We start from the raw sequence: 12902 nt of genomic DNA, 5'->3' as shown, positions 1-12902 counted from the left end.
CCTCTATTATAAATAAAATATATTTTAAGATTATCAATTTCATACTGCATGTAAAATATGATACTTAACTTGAAAGCATATATAATTTGTCATGTTTTGAATATCTAAAGTTTAATCATTATATACTCTATTTGACCTATTAAAAAATTTTCAAGCACATGTTTCATATATCTTGAGAGAGAAAAATATACATGGATTAATAAATAAAAAACTAGACTTCCAAAAAAAAAAAAATCATCAATAAATTTTCTCATTTTCTAATAATGTGGCACAGAAAAAAAATGTCATGAAAATCTCTTACAAATAATTTATTTTAACTTTAATTCAACCAGTAAGAAAAAACTATATAAAACCTTTATAAACTTGATAACATTCTCAAAATTAATACTGATAAATCCTAATATGAAATCTAGATAATTTCTTGTCTTCTAAAACATAAGATTGAGATTTGTACCTACTTATATATAATGAAAGACTATAATCCTTAGTCGATGTGAAATCTCTAATATCTATATTAAAAATAGGAACAAATCTAATCAATTTAATAAAAAATTCAAAAAAAACTTGATAAAAAATATATCCTAAAAAGAGTTCATTGAGTTACGACCAAATATAGAGCATTCAAAACAAATTTGAGAAACGCAATCTTCATCAAGAGTTGAAAAAAGAAAACTCATGCAAAAACAAGTTGACTTGGTCTTTGATAGTGCAAATCGTAGATTATACAACATAAATTTTTTCCTATCCCTGTTGAGTTCTGATCCTTTAGCCTGTATACGGCTGATTCGGTAAAGCTAGTTAGCGCTTGGTTTGGTTGGTCTTTTGACCGACGGTTTTGAGTGTCGAGTTAGAAGTTAAATTGTATATGTATTTGCAAAAGGGTTGGATCACCCCTAAAATGATTCTCATTTATTGATTTTTTATTACTAAAGTAACATAAATTTTTGCTTTATGAGTAAAGTAAAATGTTGAATTCATTGTGACCCTAGCATTTATTGTGGCGTACGTCATATCCATGTGGTGAAGAGTTCCACGATCATCAAATAATGTGAAACCTATGAGGCATAATAAATAAGGATAGTAAAAAGGTTAGTAGAATATTGGATGTTGCATTCATCACAGATGTGATTGAGTATATATATAGGAAGAGTGGAAGTGAATTTAATGCTTCTCAGTTATTCTCCATTCACAACTCACACATCACATTATAATTTTTATTATAATTATTTTAATATTTATTTATATTATTTAATTCTAAATTTTTTTTTATTATATATATATATATATATATTTATTTTTACTAAAAAAAATCATTAGACCAAAATAATTAATTGCAATAGTAACTAAAATTAGAAATCATTTTAAAAATTAAAAAAAAATAGTTTATATTATTGTTAAATAATTTTTAAATTGGTATCTAATTAGCAACCAATGTTTTAACTATTAATTTAGATACCAATAACCTTGGTTGCTAATTAGATACCAATTTAGAAACTATTTAACAATAATAGAAACTAATATAAAAACCATTTTTTTTTTAGTTTTTAAAATGGTCTCTAATTTAGTTACTATTGCAATTAATTATTTTGGTATCTAAAAATTAGTTTCTATTTCATGATTTTCTTGTAGTGTTTTTTTATAGTGTTTTACCCTAATCTGCAACTGACTCGTTAAAAGTGGATCAGACCAAGTGATAAAAATAAATTCGTTCATTTTGTCTGTGACTTGTTGGATTGGTGAATTCAAAAAGTTAATCTATCCAACCTAAACGATTGACGAGATGCACTTTGTCATCTTAAATATAAAAATATAAAGGATGAAGTATTTTTTTATTTACAATTATAAAGGATGGATAAGTGGCTAAAGGTATGAAATATTGATTAATATCTTGGATTACTTGAAATATCATATCAGTGAAATAGTGACAGAGTAGTTGTATTATAGCATTACTTTTCAATGGAACATGCATTATGAAGGAAGAGGGTACACGATGAAATCACATTCACAAGCTAGATAGTAGCAGTAGGGTTGTGATGGAGATGATGAACATTCTGGAGAGATGGACCCCCCAGTTCATGAACACGACCACTGCCTATGATAGCACCTTTGCAGACTGCTAAAAAGAAACAACCACACCAACAACAGCTGTATAATTCATTATACATTCTTAAAAATATCAACTTAAATTTTCGAATAACTGTTAAGTTACAGGTTTGATTGGGTTAGCTTGAAGTACATTTAGTTTGTTTTTCTTTTCTTGAACTTTTAATATATATGAGATCCATTGAAAAAAATTGTTAGAAAGATTAAAGTTGAAAAAAGTAGGTTTACTTAACATATGAGTGGTTTGGAGTGGCGTTCGTAATTCACAAGGACCCTATGTCAAATTTTTTACAATTCAGGATGAGTCAGACTTCTGATTCGGTTAACGATGTTTGATGAACAATTTGGGTTGGTATAGTGAGTGAAATTTGGAAACATAGGAACTCGGTCATCTTCAATAGAGGTGTGCCAGATGTCATATGTGTCTGAAGTGTTTGCTTCGGCGCAAGTAAAAGTTTGGTTTTGGATTTTTGCAAAGTCTCGTTCTACTTATTTCTCTTATCCTAGTTGGGTTTTAGATCATTTGGTTTGTATGAGGTTGATTCTTTAAAGGTTGTTAGTGTTGATTTGGTTGTTTTTTACTAAGTTGGTAGGCGCTCTAGTAGGAGTTTGTTATCATGTGTTTTTGTACAAGGATTGGACCACCCCTGAAGTGGTTCCTACTTATTTATTTTTTATTACTGATAAAAAAAAGTAGAGTAGTTTTTTTTTATCTTTGAGTGTGAGGAAGATGTCCTGGTGTCGCATTGTCCGCTATATACCTTCCAAAACGAGTTATAAGTTGAATGACATTTCTGTTTTTGTATAAGAGTCGAGATATTCCTAAAATATCTTTATTATTTATTCTTTTCTTGTCGATAAAAAATACAGTAGAACATTGTCTGGCCGAGCTCGAAACCCTAATGTAAATAGTTTAGAAGGTGTTTGTAAAAGGGTAAAGTTTATTACTGATAAAAAAAAGTTGTAACAGTAGAAGCTAGAACAACAGTGGTATTGTTACTGCAGTGCAATTCCTCAAAATTTCCAACATATGTTGCCATTTATGCACATTCCACGATTCACAAATCAGAAAGAACACAAAGATAGCAATCATGCAGGGACAATGAGTGTTCAACTATATAACGACAACATATATGAAATATAAATATATACAGAAGGACAACACGTTGGATGATAGGGATTGTTCAACAACATACATGCTGGTGTTCTTTTCATCTTCAGTTTTTTCAAAAATACCTCAATTCTTATAAAAAAAAATTATAGTAAAATCTTCTAAGAGACATGAGACAAATTTTATTACACTAAAATACATATATTTTTATTATTGTTATGAATAATTAATTTAAAAATAAAAAATATTTAATATATACGTTACAAGAAAATCATGAAATAGAAACCAATTTTTAGAGACCAAAATAATTAGTTGCAATAGTAACTAAATTAGAGACCATTCTAGAAACTAAATAAAAAATTATTTTTTAAATTAGTTTCTATTATTGTTAAATAGTTTCTAAATTGGTATCTAATTAGCTACCAAAGTAAACCTTGGTTGCTAATTAGATACTAATTTAAGAACTATTTAACAATAATAGAAACTAATTTAGAAACTAAATTTCTTTTTAATTTTTAAAATGGTCTCTAATTTAGTTACTATTGCAACTAATTATTTTGGTCTCTAAAAATTGGTTTCTATTTCATTATTTTCTTGTAGTGATATAATAATTTTGTAAAAATAGTATTAAAAATATATAGCTGTTATTTTTAAAAAGAGAATTTTTCGAGCCATTTTAAAATCAAAAAAAATTATTTAATTATTTATATTTTATTCAATAAATAAATAAATTATTTTTTATTTATTAAAGAGTAAAAATGGAAAAAATGATACCTAAAAAAGTTATCAAATGTTATATAATCTTATAGATTAAATATGTATGACTTTATTATTTGTATATATAATTAATTAAAAAAGAAAAAAATATAATGTATATAATTTTATAAAAATAACATTAAAAAAATTCTGTTCTTGTTAGTTTAAAAAATATTTAATATTTTATTAAATAAATAAATTATTTATTTATTAAAGAGTGAAATTTTGTAATTAAAATATATAATACCAAAAAAATTGTCAATAATAGGTTATGTATGTTACAGCTTCAAAAATAATTGAGGCCCATATTATATAGTAAAAAATTACTATATAAAGAGATTTGCGCGCTATGACTCGGCCCAACTATCTCAAAATTAAAGAATACTATTTACACTCTTCTTTCTTCTATTGCACCACTTTTTTCTGTTTTTCTTTTTGTTTCCAATAAAACAATACTCTTCTAGAAACTAACTTTTGAAAATATTTTTATTGAAAAAGGCTTCTAGAAAGTCTTCAAGTAAACTAGTTTTCCGAATGCCTGCCACGTGGAAATAAAAAACAAAAAATCATCAATGAAAATCACACTGTTAAATAAAGTTTGAGTAAATGAGAATTCTTTTCCTGAATCACAATTCCTGAGAATAAAAAAAATTCTCTATTTTAGTTTTCTAGTTATGACTAAATCTCTTTTTGGTACTTCAAAATATTTATATAAGTTTTATAATAAAGAAAAAAGTAATGTATTATTTTTATTTATTGTCATATTAAATATTTTAATAAGAATAACATCATATCTTTTATCAAGATTTTTTGTTGTGACTTTGAAAGTGTATACTTAATTTTATGTTATAATTTTATTTTATTTTTAATCGATTAAAAACTTTAATATTATATTATGAAAATAGATTTAAATCTAACTTAATTTTATGAAATAAATTTATAATTAAAATTTACACAATTTTATGTATTATAACTTAATTTTATATCTAACTTAAGTAACTCTTTAACGTGAACCTAAAATTAAAGCAGAAGTAAAATTAATATTATTAAGAAATAAACTTTAAACTTAATTCAATCTTAAATAGTAAGGTTTAATTTATTTATATATTATAAAATGTCTTTACGTTTAATAAAGAATAATTTTTCTATACATGATGCTGTTTTATTAAATAATTTGTGTGTTTTGTGTTGTGTGGAAGAAGAGTCTATAAATATCTATTTTTTAATTGCAAAATTGCTTGACTTATTTGGGGGATGTGTTATAATTGGTTGGAGGTGTCGACGATTAATCATTATGATGCGAAATCACATTTTATGAATAACAAATTTCATTTCTTGAATGTTACAAGCAATAGAATTTGGGCAAGTATTTGAATAGCAATAATTAGGAAGAGTTGGAAACATAGGAATAGTTGTATTTTTAAAAATGATAGAGTCAATCATGTGAAAGTTTTCACTATCGTACAAATGAAAGTTTGATCGTGGTTTGAGTAAAAGAACATGTAGTAGATTTTTCTTATTCTCTTTTTTTTTTGTCAGTTTTCTTATTCAAATTAATGTTTGGAATCTTTGAAATGTATGAGGTATATTAAAAAAAGGTAATTGAGTTTTTTTTCTTTTAGGTTATTAAATGTGAAAGGATCCTAATATTGTCAACTGTGAAAGTCTTTTTTAATGTTTTATTAAATGAACATGTAAAAGTAATTTTTTTTTAAAAAGTAAATGATATTATTAGAATTTATTATATAAAGGCAGGAATATCTTTAAAAAGAGCTTTTAGAAACCTGCAAAAGTGATTTGGACCTGCTATGCTCACATCTTACTCATACCAACTATGCTTTCATCAATATAAACAAATTGTTTATGATAAGTCACCACATCCATTGTTGTTGGTCCAATATGTTACTGTTTCATGAGGAATCTGACAATCAGATTCTCTCCTTAAAAAACATATTCACTTTTATATAAATGTTGTGTTACATTTACGTGTGAAAGCCACACTTCACACGATGCTTCAGTGCCTTTTATTCTTTATTTTTCTTTCCATCTTTTTCTGATCTGTGTTTACTTGTCGTGGAGCAAGATGTTCCTTTGCATGAAGCATAGTAAATTAAAGTAAATGTACTTTGTGTCAAAAAAATATTTTAAAAATTCACTACTTACTATATTCAGTAATTTCGCTTTTTTCTTTATCAACACATTCTTCTGCTTCTCTTCCCAATGTCGAGTGCAGGCAAAAGACAATTTATACGTGTTCACAGCAAATTGATAAACCACACTAAAAATATTTCATGCAATAAACTTCGTAACACAAACCATGAAATTTGGGATTTTTGATAAAGTAGAACAATTTTTTTACTTTATTATCAAAATAAATTTATTTTTTTGAAGTTAGAGAAATTATGACATGGCACGAATTTATTATAAAAAAAAATCATATTAACTTACCATAATTTTAATTCAAAGTGATTATATAAAAGTAGTGTTGCGTGACATGATTTCTCCAACTTCCAAAAAAACATTCCATTTAAATAATAAGAGACAAAAATTATTTCAGTCCCATAAAAAAAAAAGTCACCATAAAAATGGATTTTTTTCGAAGACCATTGGATTTGGTCTCAAAGTTGGACCATTATATTTGGGCCTGTTGTAGGAGCTGCCTAGCATGAAGAGAAAGAATTATAAACTCAAAAGAACATTTGGGTCAAGCAATTTTTTTATAGAAGAGGAGAAAATTACTTTTAATTCAACCTTAAACGTATAGTTATTTAATTTAATATAGTTCTGAATTAAATATCTTAGTATACACACATCAAAATTCCTTATTTCCATTACTAAGATTAAGTAATAGTTTTAGCTTAGGAATCACAATTGTAACATTCTTTTCTCTCATGATTAATTTTCCAAGTTGTAATAGTAATATTTTAGCTTAATACTCATCATTAATATTACAGTTGTACGGGCTGTACGGGTTTTTAAGTGGTAGATTTGTTTGTCTCTTTCTATTTATTGGTTTGGGAGACCAGATAAATTGTCTCATATTTTTTAGGTATGTATAAGGGTTGAATCATCCCTTAAGTGATTTTGTTATTCAATCATTTTTGCTGATAAAAAAAAATAATATTACAATTGTAATAGTTTTAACTTAAGTAAAAATATTTCAAAGTCTATGTTAAGGGTGTGATAGATAGATTATGCATGAAATGGTTTTTATTTGTTTAAAAAAAAGAAAGATAGAGAGTGAGATATTTAAGAGTGGCATGATAATGAATTTGAGTGAATAAAAAGAATGTGTTGAAAAGAGTAAAGTAGAAAGTTTATTATAGTAGGTTTGTGAAAGAAGTACAATTAGCAGATCCTACTGAGTCAAGATCGCTAATCTCAGGCTCTTCACTAGTTCATCCACTCCCATCTCGTATCCCTCACCCATCTGCAATACCCATAATGCATTTTTGTTTAATAAATTTTTAGGAATAAAAATTAAGAATTCACTCTTAATTTTTTTAGGACTGATGTAAGTACAATATAAGAAAATCATGAAATAAAAACCAATATTTAGATACCAAAATAGTTAGTTACAATAGTAACTAAATTAGAGACCATTTTAAAAACTAAAAAAAATTGGTTTTTAAATTAGTTTCTATTACTGTTAAATAGTAGTTTATAAAATGGTATCTAATTAGCAACAATGTTTTTGCTACCAAATTTAGAAACTAAATAATTGGTAGTTAAAACATTGGTTGCTAATTAGATACCAATTTAAAAACTATTTAACAAATAATAGAAACTAATTTAGAAATCAAAATTCTTTTTAGTTTCTAAAATGGTATCTAATTTAGTTACTATTTCAACTAATTATTTTGGTATCTAAAAATTGGTTTCTATTTGATGATTTTCTTGTAGTGAAAAATTAAGAATTCACTCTTATCTTTTTTAGGAGTGATGTAAGTACACTACAAGAAAATCATGAAACCAATATTTAGAGACCAAAATAGTTAGTTGCAATAGTAACTAAATTAGATATCATTTAAAATACTAAAAAAAAAATTGGTTTCTAAATTAGTTTTTGTTAAATAATTTCTAAATTGGTATCTAACTAGCAACCAAGATTTTTGCTACCAAATTTAGAAACTAAATAATTAGTAGTTAAAACCTTGGTTGCTAATTAGATACCAATTTATAAACTATTTAACAATAATAAGAACTAATTTAGAAACTATATTTTTTTTTAATTTCTAAAATTGTATCTAATTTAGTTATTATTATAATTAATTATTTTGATATCTAAATATTGATTTCTATTTGATGATTTTTTTTTTTTTGATTTTAAGAGTGATCGGGTACCTGAGCAATAATGGTGATGTCGAGTGTGGAGTTTCCAAATCGCAAGACACTGCTGTTGATGACAGAGAGATTGATATTTTCAAGGTGTGATAGTATTTTGAGCATGATTCCTTTTTGTTTCTCACAGTGAACTATTATCAGAACTTCTTTCTGCAACACTCTCACTTTCACTTCCAGATCTTGATTTGATCCATGGCAATAGCCATTGTTGGAGTTCACTTCCCAAGAGCTGCTGCTGCTGCTCACACAAACCTTGTTGGATTCAACTTCTTGCTCCAGTTCTCTCACTCGTTCTTCTAGTTCTCTCACATACTTGCTTGCTTTGTCCAGAATCGAAGTTTTGTCCATCTGTTGAATTTTTATCAGTAACAGTATGAATATGAACTTCTAGAATGATTAATTTGTATGCAAACAAAGCTTTTAATTTCGCAAAACACTTACGTAAACAAAGACACAGTGAAGCTTTGTTGGATCATCTTAATCCAATCATCACTCATGCAGTTCGTAGAACTATTTTAATGAAGATGTGTATGTTTGATGTCATAGTTTCTAGGTTTAAGATGCATTAGTGAATGAAGAGTATGTTGTTATCATTTTATTAACTAAACATTATTATAAGAAAATTATTAAAGTTAATTCTAAAAATAAAAAATAATTAATTATTATATTAATTAAATTAGATAAAAAAATTATTAAAATCTAAATTATATTTTATTATTAATAAGTAGTTTCTAAATTTATTGATGATTAAAATTTTGGTAATTATTTAAATATTAATAGTTTTTTAGTTTTTAAAATAATATAAAATTTAGTTAATATAATAATTGATTATTTTTTTATTTTTTATTTTTTTTAATTTAATTATTTTATAATAATAAAAGTTTGGGATTTAAGCATAATCTAAATGAGTCATAGGAAGTTACATAAAGGGGTTAGTTTTTCCTTTCGAAAATCCAACCATGGATAAGTTCTATATAACTTTTACTGTGCTCTTTATGGAAAATAGACTTTGAAGTACAATGGAAAAGGTTCGAAAACTATTAAGGTATGAACATGATTTATTTGACACTTTTTCTCTTTTTCTAGATTTATCTTATAACTATATAAGTTATTATTTTATTATAATATAATACTTTATCAAGAAAAGTAGTTTTGTAAAAGGAACGTGTTTGATGAAATTAATGTCAACATATATTTGTCCTTAAGTATCTACATCATCATCATATATACCAAGTAAAGAAAGTCAGGAAAAGAATAAACATCAAAAAAGGAGATTTCTGAATTGAAATATATATATATATAATACTAAAATTCTTCTAGCACTATATACTAAAAAGTATTAATATATTTATCAATAAAATAATAATTTAATAGGTATAAATTATAATATATAATAGAAAATAATGGAATAAAAATAATTGAAAATTTATTATATAAATATAATTTTTATCGAATAAAAAATCCAATTAGATGTTGAATATTTACGTCATATATTTTTAATTATTCTTTTTATATGATATGGATATAAATTTTATTGAATAAAATATGCAAAGATGTTGAATATTTACGTCATGTAATTTTAATTATCCTTATTCTATTATATATAATTAATAATTTATCTAGTAATTATATAATTTCTCAATTAGCAGTGATAAATATTTGCACTTTGTTCACATTTTGGTGTTGAAAAGATTGAATGAGGAATAGAACATAAATTAGGTTTGTAGTTAAAGGAAGAGAGTATAAATAATTCTAAAAGTAGTGAGAGATAGTGCATTACATTTTATCATCTTCATTTATATATATTTTCTCAATTTTTTTATTTATTTCTCTCTTATATGCTTCTGCTGCGATCATGCATTAAGGATTTCCAATCTCAACCCTAACTTTTGAGCATTTATTTTAGGCTGAATTCTTTTGCCAATGCAATTATTTATTTTTATTATATTTGATCTGATTTCATTATTAACAATCAATAGTTCCTTAATTTAAGAAAAATATAATAATATAACTATTTATCAGTTAAATCATTAACAAATAAATATTAACAATTTTAGTCACGGTACCATGTAATTTATAATTAACATATAATAATAATTTATAAAATTAACAGTGTCAATCTTAACATACGAAAATGCTACGTGGTTCCATTTTTTAAAATAATTTTTTTTAAATTAAAGGTCACATTATTACATATCGAAAATGAAATAAATCAGTTAAACCTTTTACTATAAAATGGATAGAATAAAATAAAATACATAAATAATAGGAAAAAAATATTATGCAACCTTTATTTTACTATTTTTTGCTAGTCCTTTATTTATCACGATAATAATAATAATGATTGATAAAAGAATCAAAATCACATAAGTATGATATTTTGAGCGACCAAAACTATTCAATTGAAATTTTAAAATTAAAGTTATACTATTACGATACTATAGAGATACAAAATAATAAATTAAACTGTTTTTATATTTTGTTTTCTACTTTATTATTGTTATATGATGATAAATAATTGTTATTTGAAGTAGGAGGATGTCAAGTTAAATAATAATATTTAAAAGTTCTTAGTTGAAATGTAAAGTTACATAATAATATTATTTGAAAGCTTTTATTTATAAAAAAATATAATAAATTAAACTTGGAAAAGAAAATTATACCATTACAATAATTGAATGAAAAAAAAAACTCATTCAATCCTAAATTTAATTTTAAATTAATTTTTCCTATTTCTTTGGATACAGCTTGTCTCCAACCCGTGGTCCCCCACATTAGGTGCTCGAACATTTACTTCATTTTCTTTTTTTTAATGTACGGAGTGTTGAAAAAAACAATTAAATAAAATAAATAATTTGAAGGTACCTTCAGAAAATTATAAAACAAAGACCATAACACATTGGCTTCATTAGCTATTTCCTAATATTATACTCGTAAATATCTTACCATATCTTTCCCAACAAATAATTCATATCCCTACACTAAATAGCTTCACCTTCAAGTTTCCTATTGAAGCACCTATATTTCATTAATCACTGTGCAACTATATTCAAATATTATTATTTTTATTAATTACTAATTCAAGAAACAACTTTCATCTCTTTATTTTTTTTCCATAAATATTACTTTTAACTAACAACATTGCTCGTTTTAAAGGTTTTTTTCATCAAGTTGGATTATCTTAAAAGACGTAAAAGAAATATTTGACTGTCTAATAATATTAAAAATAATAATAGCGGTGTATGAAAAATAAACGTATAAGAATTAATATAACCTTAATCTATCATTTTTAAAGTTTATGAAGAATTAATATAACCTTAATCTATCACGTGACACTCACGTAGTAATTGATCTTGACTAACCAACCAACCAACCTTGCATGACGTGACATTTCATACAATTCTAAAGTATTTTCAAATTAACAAAAATAGTCTGATAAACAGAAAATTACTAATCTCACAATTTTTTTCTAAATCAAAGTAAACAAAAAAACATTTAAACTCGTAAACGAGATTCACAAGAAGGTTTTGTAGTTTGTAGAGAACGAGGAAGCAGAAACATTAGACAGATGAACATAGTGAAGTTTAACGTTGTTGTTAACAAATTTGAACTAACCTTTTGGAAGCCAGGTATGGTTGCTGAGAGTGCAAGGAACCTCTCCCCGAGTTTCTGTTGCCTCTGTTTTCTGTTGATAGTTTTCATCTCGGAAAAGGAATCTCCGTCATCCTCCTCACTCACAGATTCTTCATCGTCGAAACACGAATCCTTGACGTCATCACCTACTTCCTATGCACAACAATAAACGATCCAACATCGTAGGACAGAGTTAGAGACACAGACATAGTCATATGTAATTGGTGTTTCATACACACAGTGTCGGTTTTACCAAATAAGAATCAGAAGGCCAATTTTCCCCTGACTCCTCCATTGATGAGAGAGAAAGAGAGAGAGAAAGTGGTTGGATCTAGTGAGAGAGTGAGTGAGCGAGGAGAGTGAAGAGGTGCAGTGTGTGTGAATTGAGTGAGAAAAAAAAAAAAACAAAACAGAAAAAAAAATGGAAGAATATTGTGATGGAAGATGAGAGATATGAAGGTGGCGTGGTTATGGTTGTATATATATCTCTACAGCACTCGCCAAACATGCTATTTGCATCTTCACGGTTGAATCGGATCACTTACACGTGTCGACCATCCAGCGTGTGATCAGAGGGAGAGCGTGGGTCGCGTGTTCCGTGTTAGGACACCAGTGCTATTTTATTATTATAACAGTACAAAAAAGGTTTCGAGAGGGTTAGTTTTGTACTTTCACATTACCTAACATTCCTGCGTAGAAGAGTAGGCTTCTACAGAGGTAGTTTCCAGGTTTGTTGCCTTTTCTAACATTTATGTTCTGCTACGTCAATTATTTGTTTTTTTTTTTGCTCTTTCTATCTCTTTGAGGTGTGTGTAAGAAACAAAATAGGATAATTAAAACAGATAGGGAATAAAATGAATGTATTTGGTGATTTTAGATAAAGAGAAACGTAGAAATGCAAGATAATTGTCTTATTTGATTGTACTTTATGTTCATGTATTTTCTTCGTTGTGGA

At 26.0% G+C, this 12902-nt stretch overlaps 1 protein-coding gene across 1 annotated transcript; it reads right to left on the bottom strand.

The window, feature by feature from the left end:
- Positions 1-7264: 7264 nt before the first annotated feature.
- LOC137818443 (transcription factor NAI1-like) lies at positions 7265-12401 on the bottom strand. Its single transcript, XM_068621886.1, has 4 exons — positions 12201-12401; positions 11930-12100; positions 8315-8662; positions 7265-7400 (listed from the first exon to the last, which is right to left on the bottom strand). Exons 1-4 carry the CDS (start codon positions 12240-12242, stop codon positions 7329-7331), a joined length of 633 nt encoding a protein of 210 aa, XP_068477987.1. The 5' UTR covers positions 12243-12401; the 3' UTR covers positions 7265-7328.
- Between the last annotated feature and the right edge of the window lie 501 nt (positions 12402-12902).

The sequence above is a fragment of the Phaseolus vulgaris genome, chromosome 10 (genome assembly GCF_000499845.2).
Source record: "Phaseolus vulgaris cultivar G19833 chromosome 10, P. vulgaris v2.0, whole genome shotgun sequence".
NCBI lineage: Eukaryota > Viridiplantae > Streptophyta > Magnoliopsida > Fabales > Fabaceae > Phaseolus > Phaseolus vulgaris.
This window is presented reverse-complemented; position numbering and strand designations above follow the sequence as displayed.